The following is a 22,123-nucleotide window of genomic DNA, read 5'->3' as shown; positions in this document are numbered from 1 at the left end:
GTGTAAAATGGGAATTTTTAATAAAAGGTTACTTTTTGAAATATGGAGGCAGGGGAAAGGGTTTCTATGTCAATAGCTATAGTCCTCAGATGCCAAATTAAGTTAGTTGAGCCTTTTATTTACAGATGTCAGGGGAGTTCTAAATATTTAAAGTCTTAACTGAATATCTTTTTAAAACATTCATGGTAACTATAAATACTGAGTAATAATGGGTTCTGAATACAGATAGGAAGAAAATAGTCATCTGCTTTGGGAGTCTGATCATACAGTAGGAGCATGTTTAAGTTTTCTTGAATAAGTAGCTCTGTTTGAGTGCAGTGACATAATTCACACATATATAATTGTGTTAATAAATGTTTTCCTTGAATCTGAATGTTTAGTTTGTCATTCATTGCCTGGTTTGGTATTCATACTCTGTCAGAAATCATCCTATTTCAAGAAAATGGTGGAGTATGCTCTTTAAAGAGTACAAAAATTAGATTTTAGCTTTGAGAGTACAGGTTTAGTAGTGTAATGAATTATATTCTTTGAATCATCCATGTAAATGCTGAAGTTATAAGGGTTTGTGAGTAAGTGTCCTCAGTTGGACCTTTCTCCCTTTTAGGGAACCTTTTATTTTTGAGAATTGGGTTGCTTTGTAGTCTCATTGCTTAAAAACCCATAAACCAATTTCCAGCTCATTGCCTGGATGGAAGAATTCATCTTTTAGGCTATATTTAAACATTTATTTCACTCAGCAGGTGACTGTTCAATCAATAGATGAACTTCCCAGCAAAGACTCTTTCCACCCTCAGATTTTCCCTTACATCTTTTTGAGAAGACTTTAGAATGAATTTCTTTAGCTACCAGCATGTCAGTCATTGAATATGTAGCAACAAAATAGGATTGACTTTGTCACAATTATTGCAGTCTTGAAAAGATCTTATTTCATTTTCCTAACCTATTAGAGTAATTTTTCATGTCTGAATGCCTTACCTGCTATAATTGTCTGATTTTAGTGTGTATTAACACTGTATGGAAGATGCCATATTCTAAATTAAAGCAGCAGGAACTTAAAATCTTCTACTGAAAGACACCCTCCCCCCCCAAAGTATGCATTTCGATAGCGAGGTTTTTAAAGTGGAACTTCTTAGGATTACCATTGTATTGGCTCATGTTTTGGCAAATGTAATTTCAATTTTGTAAAATAACTAACTTTTTATAAGTGTTATGCAATACTGGCATCTATCCAAAACTAGTTTTAATAGATCTTCTGTATCTGCAATTTTATGGGGGTTCTCAAAACACTAAAGATGAGAAAAAATGGTGGGCTTTTGTGGAATTTCAAAGTCTTGTAAGTTGTTCATGTCTACTGGTGTCAAATTAGCTCAAAATAAAGCTAGGTTGTTTAAAAAAAAAAAAAGGCACGACAACTTTAGTTGCTTCACCATTACTTTAAAGTAATATCCTTTCAGTTGTTTCAAATAATGGTAATTTCTAAACTCTAGTCTAGAACTGAAAGCAAGAACGTACTTGTCCCCTTCATTTTTTTTGCTTTTTATTCCACCTGGTGCTGTCAGTCAAACTCTGAAGTCATCCCTGTTAAATTTTCTTTTTGAAGTCAGCAAGACAAATAAGAACTGCAGAATGTGATCCATTAGAGTACAAACCATGGATGCCACTAGAGTTAGAAGCACTTTAGGAAGTTTGCAATTCATTTATAATAATTTTATATGTTTTCCCCATTTGAACTATGCCTCAAAATAACAGCCATTTAAAATTCAGTAATAATGCTAGTGTATTATACAAGGTTTCTAAGAGTATAGCCTTTCTAAACTAGCTGGAAAAGAGAACATATTTGAGCTTTCTTTAATCTAGAAAAATACAAAGTTCATAAAGTGTTCTTTACATTAGTCTGTAGTCAAAATTATGTTTTATACTTATTGGGCAACAAGGATGAGTGATGCACGCTTCTATATAAATACTATAATTGAATGATATGTTGGAATCCATGGTTCAGTTGGAAATAATGGAAAGAGAATGGATTATTTATTACTGATTTTTATCTGTGTGTTTCAGGGGTCCATTCAGTGTTGTACGGCGATGTATCAACAGGGAAACAGGGCAACAGTTTGCTGTAAAGATTGTCGATGTAGCAAAATTCACTTCAAGTCCTGGATTAAGCACAGAAGGTAAGAGGGAACAATTAAGTAAATCCTAAGCGGATAGTTTTTTGGTTTTGGCTTTGTTTTTTTAACCATTTCCATGCTTGCTTGCTTTTTAAGAACATCTCTGTCTTATGTTTTGTAGAAGTTTTAAAGCAATGTCCTGTACCTCTAATTTAAGTTGATTTAACACAGTGCCTGCATTTCTGATCTAATAGGAGTATATTAAAATCTTAATTTTTCCATTCCATTTGAGTTACATTGATATATTTGTAATTCAAGTTAGCAGATCGTTGATTTAACTGACCATAAACACTTTGTTTTCAGTGGTTTTTTTTTTCCCCCTTCAGGTTTTGATTTTTTTTTTAAATGCATTTATTTGTAACATTAAGAGACACAAGCTGTGTAAATGAATGCTATGGCATTCCCTAAACACATTGAGGGGGCCATGACTTGCATCCAGGAGGGCATTTCTTACATAGAATAAATATTAGATTACTTACCTGGGGGGAGCCGTATTTATGAATTGTGTTAAAGTGTAAGCTAGAATGTTGAGATTAACTCTTTGGAACATTCTTTATCTCAGAGTTTTGGCCTCTCCAAGACCATTTTGGTCTTTAAGGTTATCTTTCTACAACTTTCCACCTCCAGTCTGTCTTTGAGACACAGGGATGGGGAAAAAGGACACCCGTAAATCGTAAAACAAGGAAGATCCCCAAACAAGGTGACTTGTGAAAAGTTAGCCTTCCCCTTGCACAGTCTGCCATGCTCTAAAACTTGCTAGTACTCAAGTTACATTTGAGTTAGATTCCGTATGTCCAGGGAGCAGCCCTTCAGGAAGACTCCAAGCCTCTTTGTCTGCAGGCAGGACTGTCTCAACAAAGATTTGTATTTGGCCTGCTATGAGGACGTTAATGGGGAATTACCAGGTATAATGTGCCCAAATTATTATATAATTCTGTTAGCCTGTGACATTTCCTGAAGGATTTTCTGTATTTGACTTCTGAGAGGGGCTGCCAACAGTTCTTTCTAAATTGTCACTAAGCATTATGCTGTTGCAGAGGCTTTTAGACATAATCATGTTTCAGCAGAGCAATCTGTGTTTCTTAAGGACACTTCTGTAGGCAACCTGTGGAGTTTGGGAGGCACTGCTTGGAGTGAAATGTTGCATGAATGTGATTATGGACAATTGATGGAAAGATAATGAAGGTTTTCAGTACCTGGAAAGAGAGACTTTTATTGTTTGTGTGCCCACTCAAAACCCAGCCTGCTTCCTCTCTACATTGGAGTCCCACAAGGAAGTTCTGAGTCTGAGGGAGCTGATGACAAGTCCATCCATTATTTTCACGTGCATGTAGAGCACTAAGAAGTAAGGGCTGAGTATGCCTCCACAATTACGTTTAGATCTAAAATGTCTCTTGAGTGCTTTGGCATAAGTACTTGTATGGTATGAAGTGTGATTATGGGTAAAAACTTTCAGTCATTTGTAATGTATTTACATAAGTTGGTCCTGTGGAAAAGGCAGCCAACCACATAGTGGACTAGTAGCAAGAGTGTAGCCAGGAGGTCAAAGGAAGTGATTATGCTCTCTGTGCAGCATTTGTGAGACTGCCTGTGGAGCACTGTTTCCACAGTACAAGAAAAGAGAATGACTAGAACAAGCCCACCAGAGTGCCCATCAAAATGTTTAGAGACTAGAGTACATAATGTCAGAAGAGAAGCTGAGAGAACTGGGTTTATTCAGCATAAGAAGAGAAGCTAGTCTCTCCAAAATGTTTTGGCTGTGACAAAGGACAAAATTGCAACCAACAAAGAAGTCTTCTGAATTCTTTGACCACTTCTAGTACTGACAGGGACAAGATAATTGAATGGAAACTCATATTGCTATGCATCGTACATCATAGGACAACAATTCCAAAATGTGTTTTTGGGGGTTTTTTTGAAAAAAAAATACAAATTAGCATCAGATTATTTTTATTCTAGAGGGCACCCAGCTCTTTTCCTTGACATACTTTCAGATTTTGAGTGATTTTTCTTATAACTGTGACCTTGCTCTTGTCCTGCTTTTTTCATTGCGTAATTTGTCCTTGTTGCTTGAAAGAATTGGTTTTTATTTATTTGTATTTGGACTTGCATTTGTTAAATTACTTTGTTAAGCTAGTTCATTTGAAAGGCTTTGATTTAATTCTGAGTAAAGATACATAGCCAAGTATCTTAACCTTTTGATATTGGAAGGCTATGGTGAGTCACAAGCTATTTTTTCGCAGAAGGATCTGTGTGTAAGACAGCCTAACTGTGCAAGATCTGTCCCTACCCCCCAGCTTTTAAAGGGTTTAAACAAAAGTATAATTTTACTGTTGAGCTCAAATCTCTTGAGTACAAAAATACTGTAAGTCTGTGTGTGATGAGGTTTGGGTTTGTTTTGGTTTTTTTTGATACTATACCACATGTAGATTAGATTTGAAGGAAGAACAAGGGATATTCCGCCTTTAATTTGGAAACAGCTACCTATGCGGAACTTCAAGTAGTTGTCAATTCTGTGTTGTACCATATTTCACTGCTATTTAACAAAATTTATATAAATAAAGGAAACTTTTCACTCTTGTAAGGTAAACTACATACTGGGCTGTTAGGAGTAATATAGAAAGTAGATCAAGGGAAATTTTCTTCTGCATGGCACGGTTGGGTCCAAACTTGAGCTGTTATGTCCAGTTTGGGGCTTCCCAGTTTGAGGGATGCTGAAAAAATGGAAAGGGCCCAGTAGAGGGCTACCAAGATCATCAGGGCACTAAAGCCTGTGATGGGCAAGGAGAGGTTGAGGGAGCTAGGTATAGTCTGGTGAAGAGGAAGCTAAGGGGTGATCATAATAGCAGCTGACAGGCACTTGAAGATGGCAGAACCAAACTGTTTTTAATAGTGACAGGTAGTACAACAAAGAAATGGACACTAGTTATGGCTTGGAAGGTTCAGATTGGACATGAGGAAAAATTTGGACACATGGAGGGTGATGCAGCAGGGACAGGTCACCCAGAGAGGCTGCAGAACCTCTGTCCTTGGAGGTTTTCAAGATTGCTGGATGAAGGCACAGTTATCCCAATCTAGTGCAGGCAGTAACCTTGCTTGGAGTCGGAGGTTAAATTGGATGACCTTCAGAGGTCACTTCCCACCAGTGTTTCCATGATTTAGTGAAAATAGGAGGAAGGAGTTGATACAAATATTTTTTTCACTGAATGTAGGAAATATGAGGCTTTTTCAGAGAAAGAAAAGCTGCTTTTCTTTGATCAGTTTCACTTTGCTTTATTTTTATTATTATTATTTATTATTATTATTTTAACTATGAGAAATCTTAATCTAAGTGTTGTGATAGTGGTGTTGCAAATATCACTGTTATACAGGAACATTCTTGAGGATTCATTGAGTATTCATTGAGTCTTGGTACTGAAGAGACAGTCATCTCTGTAGGCTGCACAATCGCATATTTCGTGACACCTCTTGTTAATATGAAAATGCACAAATATGGGATTTTGAAGCAGATGCATTTAAAATGCTCGTAGCCACCTGCCGTTGCATCTGTGTTGCTGCTCTTGTAAATATCACTGTACCTTCTGTGTTACTGTACAAACAGTCCTGCCTATTGGGGTAGAAAGGTGGGAAGTATTTGAACTTATCAGTTAGCTATGCTAATACAAAATCAAGTATAAAAAACCTTTTTTTAGGAAAAAATCTGAGTTTGGTTACTACACTACTAGATTTTGTGCCTACCAACTTGATGACAGTAAAAGCTGGTTATTAATCATCAGCCTTCATTTCAAGAATCTACCTCTCTGGGAAATGCATAATTCCTAGCTTAATTCCTCTACTTCTTTCATAAGTGGGTCAAAATGTTCTGGTTTGGTACAGAAAATGTTACCTAAGCCTTTCTGAACCTTTGTTTCTTTGTTTTAACATAATGCAGGATTTGAGTTTTACTTTGTTTTTCTGGAGAAATCATAGGCTCTTTTGATTATAATGCAGTTTTTAACTAATTTGTATGTATAAATTTCATAAATGTTTAACTGTTCTATAGTTCTGCTATAGCTTCTGTAAATGAACTGTCATTGAAATTAAATACTCCTGTGCAGAAAGATAATATAGAAAAGTGAAACCTTCCCCTCCCCCCCCCCCCCCCCCCGTCGCCGAAGACATTTCTGTAAGTGTTGAAGCATGTTAACCAGATAATAGATACAATGAATCACAGGAATGCATGAAAGCATAATAAGGGTTTCCTTCTAAGGACTCCATTTTTCCTGCTCATGGTAGAAGTGGTGCACATGTGTGTTGTTTTTCTTTTTTTTTCTTTCTTTCTTTTTTTTTTTTTTTTTTTCTTTTTTTGAAGGAAATATGGAATTCACTTTCTGGCAACACTTTGTGTAGTGTCATATTTAAAAGGTGTGTAAAATAAGGTTATATTTGGCAGGGAGAGGGGGTTTTGATACTGTTTCTAGTATGGGTCCAAATGTGGGGTTTGACTAGATCCAGGCATGGGATAAAGATGCTGGGTGTCACTGGTCAAATTATCATTGTTTTGACCTCTTTTGGGTCCCACATAAAAATTTGATTGGGTCAAGGAGATGAACAGGAAGATATATAAGGGGATAGTCTTTCATCCAGATCATAAGCAAAGAGTAATAATGATCAGCAATATAGTGTTTGTTTTCAAGAACAGCAGATTTTGCAAGCTCATTCACAGCAGTGTTGACAACATAATGCTTTCCTTTTCCATCTCTGGAAGGGAAAGCATAGCATGTGAATTTGACACCCACTTTAAAGTACATTGGAATATTTACCTAATTTTAGTAAATTATCGCTCATATAGAGGGAAAATCTTTATGTTGTTTATGCATTGCAACAACTGTTTTTTTATTCATTCTAAACAATCTTTAAAATAAGGAGAGCTTTGTTTCTTGTATGACTTTAGTCCCTTGGTTTTACTATGTGTCTGTTTATATTAGGTTTTATACAGTACTGAACACAGAAGGGCTTTGGGGGACCACTCCCCCACACACACACTTTTTTTTTTTTTTTTTTAGTTTTTGCTACTTGGCTACACATTGTTCTTATAACATGGTTCATCCATTCTTGATTTTGATGTAGTGCCAATGTTGTAGAAAGGACTGTTTGTATTTACTGGTTGAAATCACTATGGACTATTACACATTGCCAGATTAGATATATGTGTACATAACAATATTGTGAAACTGCTTTTGAGAGTCCTGCCATTCAGCTGAGCAGTGATATTAATGACCACATGTCCAACTTTATAAATGTAAGCAGTACCCTTCATAGGTTTCAAAATGCAGTTATATGAAATGTATGACTGTAATTTTAGTAATTATTCATTCTAAAAATAACATATTTGAGGACTAATAAAGTTGCTGTATCTTGAAATTCTTGGAATGTATATAATAATGAAATACATATATAGTTAGTACTAAACAGAATTTATTCTACAGATAATATATTGTTTGTAACTGTTGTGTTACATAACTGCATATGCAATTTACATGAATTTTTTTTAAAGTAATCATAATGGTTTGAAAAGTATTTCTGAAGTAACATCGTTATGATCCTTTCTGTCATTCTACATCTCATTTCAAACAAGAAAATAAGACCTATACATATGAATCTTGTTACAAAAAAGTTCTTTAAATTTATTATCATTCAGATAATGAAAGTCAGTGAATATAGTTTGTCACTCCAAAGGTAATTCCTCTTTGTACGTATTACCATTAGGATTAAAATCCTTATTGAGGTAACTAGTATCGTTAAATATGAGAATTTTAATGGAAATGGTCTTTTTGGATAATACGTAATGCCATACCTTTTTTCAGAGAAGTACACCTCATATACATTTTATGTCTTTCCAAGCCATAAAGAAAACTTACTAATTGAGGAAGTTTTCTATACAGGCTTGTACTTAGGCATCACTTCCGCTTAATCTAGACTAAAACTGGCTGGTCCTTCAATCTGTTGTTTGAATCCCACCTGTACCTAGGAGTTCACAGACATTTAGAATGTACATTTCACTGAAAATTATAGTTGAAAACATTAATATTTAATGTATGGATTTTATTACTTCTTAATAGAATTTTTGAATTTAGGAAAAACATATCATTAGATAAAACATATCTTGTAGTTCAGCATATCTTGTAGTTCAGTTCATCTGAACTACATATCATGTAGTTCAGAACCGTATCTTGGGTTCTGTAGTACAGAACCCAAAAGATGAGCGACAGTTGATACTATTTATTCCTTAACAGACTAGCAAAATGATGACTGTCAGGTAGTTGGGACATCCCCTGCTTTACTGAATACCTTAGAAAAGTCTTGGAAAATGATTGTCTAAGATTTGTTTTGTTTTTTCCTGGTGGTAAACATGTCACTGAAATGTCCATCCCAATCAACTACAGTTGCATACTCTTGTCAGTCGCTGAACCTGCTGCTGCCTTCCAAAGCATACCCCATACCCTGTAATGAAGATTCTAGCGGGGTTGTAAGAAACCTTTTCTACAGCTCTCTCTCCCTGAAAAACAAGCAAAACAAAACATCAGACTATTAATTAAAAATAGGCATTAAAATTGCAAATTATTATAAACTTTTCTGTACCTTTACTAAATATTTACAGTTGTATGCATATGGTAGTTTAAGATTATGATGGCCTATGTTTGTTAGTTAAGTGTATGAAGTATTCAGCAAAGATGTTTAAAAATTCTCTGCTTTGTGTCAGTCAGGCCTGAATTATCTAGGAGGATAATGTAAAAGTGTTCATTGCTTTCAAGTGTATTTACACAGATTCTACAAATGCAGTGTTATAAATTATCCTTAGCTTTAATATGATTTCTTACAAATATTAAACCTACATGATTTTTATAATTCTCTCATTTATATAGACTATATGGTAGGAGACTTAAGCGCAAATTGTAAATGTACAGTGAACAGTACACTGTAAATCTAGAAATCACTTTTTTGAGTGAGTAAATTTGAGTGTTTAAGTAAACAAATCCACCGAAGTAGACTGTCCCCTCCAAAATAAGCCAAAACCTTAAAACATGTGCTTCTTGTCTAAAACCCTAGTTTAATTATATCTCTTCTTGCTCAAAAAAGCAAACTGTATAAAGTTTGATAAAGAAATCGATGTTTGGGGGAGAGGGAGAAGTTAAAATATTACTACTTAAAGTATAAGTAATGCCTGTGGTTTTTTTGTTTTTAAGTACAGTAATCCAAATCATAAATGTGTGTTTCTTAACCCTGCTGGCAAAGCAAAATCATAGTTAAATTTATGCAAATAATTCTGGAAATATGCTTTTAAAAAGACTTATTTGAGAATGCTCTCAAGTCTTCATTCTTAAACATTGTAGTCTTTAATCTTGTTACAAAATGTATGAGTTTTGTCCAACTTCTGTTCCCCAAAAATGAGAACTCTTTCCAAACACTTCTGTCTTTGTGCACAGTCTGTACTCGTCTAACCAATTGTGATTCTTGCCAATAATTGTCCTGAAATAGGCTTCCAAATAGGCTTGCCATAATATGGGCCGGTTATAAACATAGGGAAGATAATAAGTATCAGCTGTATTTTCAAATATTTTCTGTTTGGATACAAGCATGTATTCTGTTCTGGTTTGTGCAATCAACAGAACTCAGGATTAATTGCAGCTGAGCTGCAATTTCTGACAATCCGTTGATCCAAAGAGAACCTTCTTTGACTTAGATGCTGGATTTTGTTGTCTGTGAATCTAAAAATATATGTCAGTCTTCAAGACTTGCTTTTCCTGTTAGAATGGCAAGTATATATCCTGCCATAGTAGTAAGCTGTGATAAAAATTCAGCCTTTCAGTTGTGCGATTTTTGCCTGGGACAGTTTACATCCTGTGAAAATCTGGTCCAAAATTTTTCTTTTCAAAAAGAGAGATGTCATGGTTTACTTTCCCAAGTTCCATATTCTTTTGTACCCTTCTGAGTTGTCTGATAAGTAGGGGTAGGGATGTCTTGACCTTGGGTAATCTTCCCACAAATCATCTTACAAACCTTCCACTTGGAGCTTTTCTTCGTGTACTGATGTTTTTCCTGGGTAACTGATAAACAAGGTTTTGGGCCATAGGCAATGGAAATTTGCAAAGGTAAAGAAAGATGTGTTAGCAAACCTTGATGGAAAACTAAATAAAAAGATTGAACAAAGAAATAGAGCTTTTAAAATTTGGGGCATCTTTTTGATAAATTATATGTATGTGGAGTAATAATTTTAATATTTTATAATAATTTTAAATATTTTATCTCATTTTATTCAGATACTGTCTTTCTTAGTTCAAAACTAAAGTTATTTGCTTTCATAATCAATACAAATACAGAGATGGACAAGAATGCATAGCTATATTCAAATTAAAATGGTTTTGGTCCTGACTACTTCATGGTATCTGCTTAAAAATTACAACATAACTACCTAATGATTGATATCAATTGCTGTGAAATGTATCAATATTTGTAAACAGAAGCTCTTAACTTTGTATGTCAGTTTGCTGCACATACAAAGATGATTTTGTAAGTAGAAGATAAATAATGTGCTGATAGGTAAGAACAGTTCAATAAAACCAAAACACACAGCAGAATCCTCCTACCAACTAACAGGTCTTCAAATTGAAAAAATAGAGAAAATATGCTAAAGCTAAAGACCAGTGACAAACTATCATCATCCACACTGTAGTTTTAAAAACAACCCCCCAAAAAAAGAACACTGATCTTCAGTGAAAGTGTCTTTCTGATTTCATTCTGATTTCATTCATTTCTGCATCAGCAAATATTTATGACTAATATATAATTTATGTAGAAGTTGAGAGGTCTCTGTATTACACTGGGGAATAGAAATACTTGGAGGGGAGGAAACTTCAAAAGGTATGGGGTACAGGAAATTGTTAGTATGACAGTTGTTTGTGAGAATTAGGTAACTCGTGTCAAATCAGCACACATTAAATTGTACAGATGCAAAGGTAGCCCTCTTTCTTGAGGGCAAGTCAATGGGTTTAGGCAAGCTGTAAGGATTGCTAAGCAATAATTATGTTTTCCAGGGTAAGAGTTGTTTCATTCCTTAGTAGGAGGGGGAGGGGGAAAAAACACACACATACACTTTGGTTTCTCTTAGAATAAAGAATCTTTGGAGAAAAGAAAAAAAGAAAATTTAAGAGGAACAATAACTTTACCTGATAGGAAGACAGATTGAAATGTTTGTTGTTGGAAGCTGCTTTTAAGATAGTTTAAGAAATGATCTTGGATAACATATAGAGTAGAATATTGGTGATTTTACTTTCTCAGTGAAGGGAAGAATTTTGATTTAAATAAATCAAAGACCTGGAGGTTCTAAAGAGACCTATGAAGTGAATATTGTTCCTTAAAGACTTTCTGTATTTTATCTGCAATTCTAACATCCCACCATGTCAAAATGAAATATTTTGTGAGTTCTCTTCACCATATTAATGTTTTTAATACTGAAAGAAGTGAGGTACAAGAATATGAAGTGATTATCTATATATTAAAATACACTTTAAGAAAAAAGTTGAATGCAGATGCATTATATGTATTCAGCTTTATCCTTAATTTTAAAATTGCATTAAATTTCCTGACAATTCTAGATTTTAAAGCTATTACATATATAATCAGTGACTTTAAGAATTGAACTAAGACAACTGTTGTCCTCTCCCCTCCAAAGTAATGAAATAGACGATGTATGGTTTTAAAACACTTTGTTCACTTAACCGCCTAAAAGATAGAAGAAAGAATATTCAATCCTACTTAAGCATTGTAAGATTCTCACAATATCTTAGGTTTATGGCCTAGCAATTTGGGGGGGTTTTGGTACCAAAAGCTTCAGGAAAAGGTCCTCAGTTTTTACCACACAGTGTATTATTGCAGTCCAAGCACTCTGAAAGAACACCTACTGGTATGTCATTTTCCAGCTACAAGTCATTTGTTTTAATCAAAATGCTTGTCAGGGATACCTCTGAACAGCCTACTCATGCTGGTTGTATTGTATGTATTTTGTTTCCTAATATGAATCCCACCAACCAATATAAGTGGCAGTAAATAGTCAACATAAATACAAATACACTGATGTATGGCTTAAAATATGTGACAGATACTTATTGGAGGTTTGTTTTTTAAGATCAGTTTATACAAAGAATATGGCTTAAGGTGCGTTTTCTTGGGGGGGAGGTGTTGTTTTATGTATTTAGTGTGCCTAAAGTATTCATTAGTCAAATTCTTTCTTTTTTGAAGCTGTTGTTGAGAAAAGAGCCTGATTGCAAAAGACTAGTATTAAAAAGTAATGTTTTTATTCTTTCAGAACGTCTTAGCCTTTGTTAAGGCACTTAAATGAGAGTTTGTTTTTAATACTTTATAGAAATTATTTTATAGACATGCGTCAAGTTCCACAGAAAGGTTATTGGCAGAGTCAGCAAAATAAAACCCAAGCCTCTTGATTTCCTCTGATTTCCTAGAAGAGTAATGAAATAGGGTTAGATTTAAAAATGTAGTGCTTCATCTACTGTGACAGAATCAATTTTTGTAGATTTCTTAAGGTCTGTCATCTTTAATATTGCCTGTGGTATAATGACAATTAACAATTGCAGATTCTGGTGAAAATATCACCTTAGTTTATAGTGTCATAAATCGTGAATTTGACTAATGAAGTGAACTTTGCCTGAATCAAGGGAGCTGGGGATTTTTTTTGGGGGGGGGGGGCGGTGATAAATCAAATGAGGGGGCCTGTATTTGAGTTCAACATTGCTACTACGTAATGTTCCTTAAAATACAGTGTTTTCAGATCTATGTGAGTTATCATCACTGTCTTCTCTTTTGTCCTCATAGTTGTCTTTGCAAAGCTATGACAAACTAGACTTAGGTTTTCAGCACAGGGCTGGACAGGTGGGATTGACTTATTTGGAAAGGGGCTTTTCCTGTATGGTGGCGTAGTTTAAGAACCTCTCTTCTTATTGTGGGGCATATTGATAGAGCACCTCCCATTCCTCTCTCGCAGAAGCTTATCTGTTTGATGGAAAAACAAGTAAAGAAACCTTATGCCCAGGATATATAGGATGCTAACATCTAGGATTAAATGCTGCTTACCATCTGCGCAATGTGTGGAGGAGTCTCACTGCTTTGTCTCTTCTCCCCCACCCAGGTGTTCGGTAAGACTGGCTGAGCTGATTTAATAGCGCTCTGCTACGTAAAAGGGGAGGGAAGTCATGTTTTTTTCATTCCTTTTTCCTAACCGTGCTTTCCTACCACTTCGTTCCTACTGGCTTTGGTGCTTTTTTGGCCTTTGAATTGGCATAGTTTGTTAACCCAAAATGGGGGGAAAAAGGGAGTAGAAGACTTGCACCCTAAGTCTCCTAGTCTTCACTTCCTTGCTGATTGGCTTCCTTTCTTTTTTCAATTGCACCTTGTTTAGAATCCTGTTACATTTAAAGAGTTACTGTGTTAAGGGGGAAGTGTAAGAGAGCCTAGTTTTAATTTACTTGGCTGGTAGTTTGGGTATTGTCTTCAGAGGAAAATATTTCTGTATGTTGTGTGTTAATCTAGAATCTGAGATAATAAAACTGTGTGGGATGCTTATAAAACAAAAGAGAGGTTCGCTTCTACTAAGGGCTACCAGCGTTTCTTATTTTAATACATGAATCCAAACTGGTGTGGGAAAAGGAACTGTAGGAGCATGCTTTTTAAATAGCTGTGGTTGCTACCTCAGTTCCTCCCTAAATAGCTTGCAGGCAATTGTTTGGGTTTTCTTTTTGCCTTAAATATCAAGCAGGCAAGCTAGCTGGAGAAAGAGCATGCACAAGGAATTGAGAGGAAAAAGCCTCAAATCTTTCCAAAGCTGCTATCCATATCTGTGCTACTGTCCATCTAGTAGGACTGGCCAGAAACTAAAAATTGGTTTTGAACATTTGTGTTCTGTTCTACAAACTGTCTAGGCTTCCAGGCTTCCCTCAGTCTTCTATTTTTTGTTATGTCCTGTCTGGGTTGCAGAGATGGAGTTTGAGGGATTGAGTCTGTCAAGATTTGCTTTTTCTGTCATCAGCCCTCCCCACCCCCCGCTGTCCCTTTCATCTTTCCCTTATTCTACTTCCTTTTATGAATTTCTGCCTTTCCTTTGTTTCCATTTTCTGAAAGTCTTCTGCAGTCTAGCTTTTCACTGTCCTATATTAAGAGTTGGGCATACACTGTTATCAGGGAATGGTGGAGTTAATTGATCACAAGGGAAATACTATAGGAGTTCAGTCCAGAATACTGCTTTATTCTTTGCTTATCCCTCTGCATGTTTATGACACAAGAGAAATTTCTTCCCTGGTTCTGTTGTATTCAGTAACTTCTTCCCTTTGCAGACCATAGTTTGGAACAACTTTTGAAGATTTATACATTGTAGTCACTAACAGTCAGAGCTGTTTGCAGTTCAAGGGCATAGTAATCTCTGAAAATGCAGTGTAAACCTGCCTGAAGTGCAAATACTGGTCTGAAGATTGAGAGCACATATATGTGTCACAATAAATTTTTATCACTGCAAAAATCATTTAATAAAAACTTCTTTTAATGACCTTTATTGTGTTTTTTTTTGTTATGCAATAATTTATATACGGAATATTGTTTTACTTTTTAGTTATTCCACTTAGTGTCAACCACTGCAAAAAGTTGGTGTCTTCAGTGATATTGAAACTGATGGGGAGAGATAGATAGTTTATGTATAAAAGCAGGTCTCTCCTGTTTTAGTATTTAGAAATAGTATATGGCAGAATAAAGCTTTAGAGTTAATTATGCTGGGGTGGCAGTTTGTTTGCTGATAGGAAACTAGGTTCATATCCTGAATCAAATCTGTACCTTCATGTGACATTGCGATAATTTGATTTCTCTGTGCTAGCAGCTATCTCCTTGATATCTCCTTGATATCTCCTTGCTGTCTTCATTATCACCTTTGTGTTTTGCAACCTGATTACTGGATTTGATCTGAAGAATATCTTGTCAGATGAAGAGGATTCTGCTGCCTTTTGTTTTTATGAAATTGTGATTGCTCTTCCTAGTAAAAAGCCCTGGACCTTCAGTTCCTGTATGTGCTTTATTTCCTCGATTTGTTGACTATATTTTTGATCCAGTGGCCTCAAAAAGAAATAACTACGTTTGGTCTAGTTCTGAAGTTACTTGTAAAGAATACAGCAGGAGCAGCAGTTGATAAATTTTAGGGCACTGGCTGGGCAGAGATGATGCTGGTTTCAGTATTTGCTTCGATCTCAGAAAATTCTGTCCATCTTCTGTACCTGTTAATATAGAATTCCTCAATCATACATCATTCCACATTTGCCATGCTTACGTTTTGTAGATGATGGGTGGCACTTAGGCATAATGTGTTTTGCCCTTCCTGCTATTAATGAGGCTCTTTCTCATGGGGAAGGTAAGAGTTGCTTATCTAGCTAAGTGGACTAGATTTTGGTTTAGTATTCCTGGAGATTGACCTTTCCATTGCAGTTGTCTGGGGCTGTGAGAGCTTAAGGAATCTTGTTTCTTTCATAGTTGGATCAAGTCTATCTGGCAGCAGTTTCTGTCATGTGTTGGTGTGGAGTTAATTGGTGTTCACTTAAAAGTTCACATATAGGAAAAAGTGGAACCTATTAAAGAATGACCCAATTCCCAATGGAGTTTAAAGTTTTTTTGAAGACTACAGTGGGGCTACACTTTGACTTTTTTTGCAGTGTGATACCTGTTATGACCTATTTATGAAAATGATGATCTTGGTGGCAGTCAATTCCATGAAGTGGTATGGGTAGGATAAGCTTCTCTAAGGTTAATTCTTCTCATAGTGTTCTTTCAAGATAGGGTGTTTCCTCAAGTATTCTTCCAAAGACAGATTCTGCTGGCATGGATGGATGGATGTTGTTAACTGTTCAGCTGTGCTCTCAAAATGCTGTAATTCTGTGGCAAAAGCTGTGTTTTACATCAGTGAAGTAGAGAGGAATCTTTTGAATGCTAGGACCAGATTCTTAAGGCAGTCCCAATGCTCTTTGCACTGTTAGTTGCTGTATCTAGAGGAACATCCATTCTCTCACACTAATGTGAAATGAGTAGTTACTGCATTAAAGATTTACTGTGACACTGTCAAGGCGTACCTCTCTTCAGTTGTGAAAATTCACTCCAAGGCAGAAAATGCTTTGGTTGCCCTGTTGAGTAAGATTTCCACCCTGAACCATCTGTTAAACAGCCACTTGGAGCTCCATTCAAATTTTAAGCAAGTGATATGCTTAAGCACCCATTCTTGGGAAAGTTAGTCCTGCAGTTTGAGGGGACTTCACTTTCAAGAAATGATGATTATGAGCTGTTAATCCTGGAGTCTTTCAGATCTGAACTTTTAAAGAAAACTAATTCCATGAAGACTGACTTTGTGAAGGCTACATATACATTCACTTCTACCCTCTTCTCTCCAGCCTCCCACTGCTCTCAAATTCCCTGAGCATCTGGTTAGACTTGAAAGGAAACTAAGTTAGGAGAAGCAAATTGTATTAAATCATTAGTACATAGCAGCTGTCATAAATGAACTGGTCAAATTTTCAAAAGAAATGAAAATACCGTTGGAAAAACGGTCTTTGCAATAATCCCTTTGCTGTAACTGTAGGGCATGAATTCTAGTATCACTGACCTGCAGGGAGTTAAAGTTGGGCAATTGTCCTTTCGCATATCCTACTGGTATGATCGGAGCAGATAGGTGGGCCTGCTCTCCCTGCTTCCTCTTTGGACTTGATTGTGGTCATTGGGTGATGTACATGTTGCATTTTGGCATGACTCCATAATGCAGCAACCATTATAACAATGCAATAAAACAGGAAAAGGAACAGTTTTGTGTAATTTTTTGTATTCTTCCTCCGTTATTGAGAAATAAATTGTCGTCTTCATTTGGTCTGTGGGCTTTTGAAGAAAGGCTAACCCACAAAAATGTCCAGAGGTCAGATGATTTGCTTTGGTTGTTAGAGCAATGTGGTTTATTCCATCCATCTGAAAGGTTTCCAAGAGGGCTTTCTGATGGTGTGTTTCATGTATTTGGCCTTCTTTTCCTCTGTCAAGAAACAGCTTATAAAAACAAGTGAGCTCTGTTCCAGGCTTTAAGTCTGATGTCTGGGCAGGTCCTTGTTGATTCCTGTTGCGACTCCAGGGCTTGTTAGATCTTTAAAGATTATAGAAAATTAAAAAAAAAAGTTTTCCTCTTCATCTGATATTGTGCTGATGCTGATTATACTGAAAATGTATCAGAGTAATGAGGGATATGTATATAGAAGTGGAGAAAGATTTCTGAACTGTTAAAATTAGAAAATGGAAGTTTTAAAATAAGTTTCCTTAGAAGTTTTTGTGCTTACTAATTACATTATGAATTAATGTATTCTGCGTAGATAATAGATTTGTATATTAAAATATCTTTCCAAACTGGACATAATGAATCAGATTTTCATTGATACCAACAGACAACTGGTTTTATGCCATTTTTAGTAAGTAAATATTATCTAGATTTTGAGAATATGAAGGCAAATTTGCAATTAAACAGCAAAACACTGAAAGCAGTTAGTAGGAGAAATGGTTAACAGTAAGTTACAGTTCAGTCAATTTTTTCATTAAAATCCACAGGCCATTGCAACTTGCTTCAAAGCTTAACTTGGCATGTAACTTTTGGCACACTTATTTTTGCAAAAACTCTTCAAATTTAATTCTTATGAGATACACACTTTGGCTGCTTTAGTCGTTCTTTGATTCTAGTATTCATTGCTGGCATCACATTGCACTTTTGTTTCTGTGATTGTTATTAAGGCTGCACGAGCATCAATCAAATAGTATTGCTTGTGGTAAGAAAACGTTTAAATGGATTCCAGTTTTGTGATTTTCTGTGGCTTTTAGAAAGGAGAAGATGAAAGATAATTTAATTTAATAAAGCACATTACAAGAAAGCTTCAAGGTTCAAAGTTTTAGGTTCAGGTTCAGTGCTGAAGGTTCAATGGTTTAAGGAGTTCAGAGTTTTTAATTAATTTTTTCCCCACTTATGATGGGAGAATATTATGGTGCTGTTTATTGTGTTTTAAAATTTTAGTATTGCGTTTTAAAATTTTAGTTATGTTGAAATTACAGCTAGGCTTCCCAAACTGACTGTAGTGTGTGCAAAACATTTGATACATAGAAACTCTGAATTTCTCTGTGCTCTGAAGCCATTTTATTTCCCTAATTAATTGTTCATGGATCAAGAGTTATACAACAGGATGATTTAAACAGCCAGATAAATGGAGACTGGGGTACTGTAGCTAATAAGAAAAAAAAACAAAAACAAAAAAACCCAATAATATGAGTACAGTGGGATGTGTTAGAAAGCACATGGATATGCAAAACATACGTAGTGAGCTTGTATCTATCAAAGTTTGCAAGCTCTAGCTTAACCTCTGTCCAGAACTGATTCGTTAGAGGGTAGCAGCACCGTTTTCTTGGTGCTCCATTTCTGACAGTGTTTCCACATGTCCGCATATCCACAGCACAAATGTCATCCTGCCAGCTCGTGTTGGGCTGGGCTACTAATTCCTCTGGAATCAGGGTCACTGCGACTTTCAAGTGACCTTGCATGGAGCTGGCTCAGGTCCATCAGGGTTTATTAATTCAAGTATTGACTGAAAAAGACTATTCTGTATCATCATGCCCTGAAGCAGTTTTGCATATAGTGCATTTAAGCTAATAAATTCTGCTAGACTTGAGCTGGCTCTTAATATTGTTACAGATGAATATATAACCTGCATAACCGGCTCATGGATTTGGAATTTGACTTTTATTTCAAAGTCACAGATGTATAACTCATCCCCTCTCTATAGCGGTGAGTGCGGCCGTCCCTGCCTCAATTTCTTTCTGCCCGCTGCAGTGCTCTGGAATACACAGGACATGGCTGTGCTGCGTAAAGTACACTGAACAGTTTGTTTCACCAGTGCAAGGTGAAGAGGTCTGTAAGGCAAAGAAGGTCAGGCCAAGAACTACTAGTATTTGCTCCCTCCTTCAAGGAGAGGGTGGAGAATGTGTCTTGTGCAACTTTGTTTCAAATTATTTTCAGGTCTGGATAATGCTACATTCAGCTGGTGAGTCACCTGTATTCTCATGTTAAAACCTAGCTTTGATTTTGCTGTGTGGACAGAAAAGGTAGTTTAAGAGATCTGTGGAGTGGATCAGGGCTCTCTTAATACTCATATTGGTCAGCTGAATTATATTTTACATTTCTAGGTACCCCATCATGTCCATGAAATTTTTCATCCTAATGGTATTTAATGTAGACAGATACTTAATCTTTTTTGAGCTAACAGGGAAAGGAAACTTGATTCCCTCTTTTAACAAAAAGCCTCCCGTTAATTATGTTTTTTTTTTTTCCTAGTGCTTTTACAAAGCTTTTTTTTGCCCAAAGGCTATGAATTATTAGCATTTACTCTTTCTGTGGACTTCTAATATGTAACAGCGGACTTGGGCTTTGTCTATTTAATCTAAAATACAAGCTTATTGTTGCTACCATAAACTCTTGCACTCAAGAACAAGAAAAAATAAAGGACAGAACTTATAACAAGTTCTATACTTACTCTAATTAATCATCACTTCACACCTGGATACCAAAGGAAGAAGATGGATCTCATGCTAAATATGTGCAGAAGTGAGATAGGACAAGTTAGTTGTTGGAACAAATTTGAGTCAAGCCTTTCCTTAACACCTAAAGAAGGCTTACCCAGTTCTGAAAACATTTTTACGTGCAAGTATTCTGAGTGCAAGTACTTCAATAATCTTTGTTCTGTCAAGTGTGAGGAACAATCCATTAGGTCCAGCTGCTTACTGCAAGGCCTTATAGATTGATGTCAGTCCCTTGCAATACACAGTGAAATACCTAACAGTGAAGAAAATGGGTATGGTTTTTGAAAACTGTAGTTTCTGTTTCCAATCATAGGTGATTCAGGTGTGATTCTAGCCATTGACACCATGTGGAATTTCAGAAGTAGTGGGAAACTCCCTCAGAAATTAAGTCAAAAAACAGTTCATGGGCAAAATAGTCATTGGATAGGTTCAGCTGTAATTTTTTATATGTAACATCTGTCAGTTTTGACTAGTTTACAGAGAAAAGCTTTAGTGACTGTTTATAAAATATTGCAGTATTCTGAGCCTCTTTACAAACCTAGACAAGTTAAAACCTTATTCCTAGAGCTGTGATTTGGATGTCGCTATAAACAAGTTTGAGCTCTGCACTCATTACATCACTAAAATTTGATTTTTTAAAATAAAAAGGAGGGATGTATTTTAAGGGTACTGATTCCAGAGGCTTGAAGGAATATTGCAACTGCACAAGCAGAAAAGGGGAAAATGTTCTCTTTGAAGCATTGTTACTTTAATACTGAGTATCTAAAAGTATTTTATGAGTATGCGGAAGTAATAACAAGTCTGGTTCAATCTTTCTGTTACTTGGTAGCATGAAATCCTGAAAGTGCTGATAAAGAATACATTCTGCAGAGTTTTTTATTAGTGAACTAAGACACATGCACGTGTTTTACAGAACTTGTTTTATAATGTGTCAAGCAACAAAGAGAAGAAAAAACTTGTCTATAACTTTTGCTAATAATTGCAAAGGGAAGCACATGCAGAAGTGGAAACAAAATAAAAACTAACTTTTTTTCAGATCCTGGATTGCTACTGCTTGCTTTCATCCACATAATAACCTCAATAGATGATGATGATAATTAGAGAAAAGAGTTTACTGGTTTCTGACAATGTTCAGTCACCGAACCACAATACAAGTTTTGTTAAGGTAATTGTTCTTCAAGGTTCATATATCACTCTGCTACAGTTGGACATAATTGGCATGATCCTTAAAAATGTCCAGTCACTCATTTATTACTTTGTGTGCGTCTCTTTGGTGCATTATAGATGCTCTTTACTGTAGACTTCAGTGTGCTGTAGAGAGAGCTTCTGATACTCGGACTGTCCCAGTACAGCAGCATATAATGCAGCTTGCACTAATTTAGCCAGCTGAGAAAAGGAATGTGGCAATCTGTGCTGCATTTTATGCTGCCACAACTAAAATGCTATCATTAACTGAGCTATGTAACACTGTAGAATTAATTTGGTCAGAGGAGATTGTTATTTCAGGTTCTGTTTATGCCTGCGTTGTCTGGACTTAATGCTATGGGCAAAATAGACCTATAGTTCCTGTCTAACATTATTGAGCAACTGCTTTTGTGTGGGCTATGCAGAGCCCAGGAGTTTTAGACAAAGAAACTTCAATCCAAAAAAGTAAGTTTTGTTTGTATGAGAAACATCTTAAACAGTGAATTCTCTCTTCTGGGTGACTTTTGGGCACCCTCTTCCTGGTGTTAGTGTCCAACAACAGCAGTGTAATGGCTTATTTAACCCTTTCTAGAATAGGATTCAGGAACAGTTTATCTGGGCTAGTTGAACTTCTTAAGAATAGATTTCCTTTGGCTTTCAGATTCCAGACTTTTTCCTGTAAAATTGAGATTCTGTGCTGATATCAGAAAGTAAATTTCCATGTCATTGTGTTCAGGTAAAAGCTAAACAACAGAAGAAGACATTTCAAACAAAAGGAAAACAACTGAAATATGGATTTTACACAACTTTTAATTTTAGACAGCTTTATTTTTACATAACTTTTTAATTTTTCAGGACCAGTCTTTCAGGATCATTCTTTTCTTGATAATGTTCTGTTGCCTTTGAGGACAATGTATTTGATGTAAATCTCATTATCTCCATTAAAGTCATTTTTGGCCTGCCAAGTCTAGTCTTTAGCTAACTTGATCCCAGATAAGTGAATTTTGGCCAAAATGTTTGAGATGTCTACACTACTGTATAGTTAACTCTTAAACAGGAGACATCCCAGTGGTTTAAACAGAACTGCTTGCAAGTTCTAA

General features: G+C 35.8%; 1 protein-coding gene across 5 annotated transcripts in view; it reads left to right on the top strand.

Annotated features, from left to right (window-relative positions):
• The window catches only part of CASK (calcium/calmodulin dependent serine protein kinase), a 235,665-nt gene that overhangs the window by 61,815 nt on the left and 151,727 nt on the right, over nucleotides 1–22,123 (top strand). For all 5 annotated transcript variants that reach the window (XM_067297866.1, XM_013941692.2, XM_067297852.1 and 2 more), the window contains exon 2: nucleotides 2,059–2,171. In XM_067297866.1, coding sequence (XP_067153967.1) covers nucleotides 2,059–2,171 — 113 coding nt within the window. The remainder of the gene's footprint in view (nucleotides 1–2,058; nucleotides 2,172–22,123) is intronic.

The sequence above is a fragment of the Apteryx mantelli genome, chromosome 1, assembly GCF_036417845.1.
Source record: "Apteryx mantelli isolate bAptMan1 chromosome 1, bAptMan1.hap1, whole genome shotgun sequence".
Lineage (NCBI taxonomy): Eukaryota > Metazoa > Chordata > Aves > Apterygiformes > Apterygidae > Apteryx > Apteryx mantelli.
This window is presented reverse-complemented; position numbering and strand designations above follow the sequence as displayed.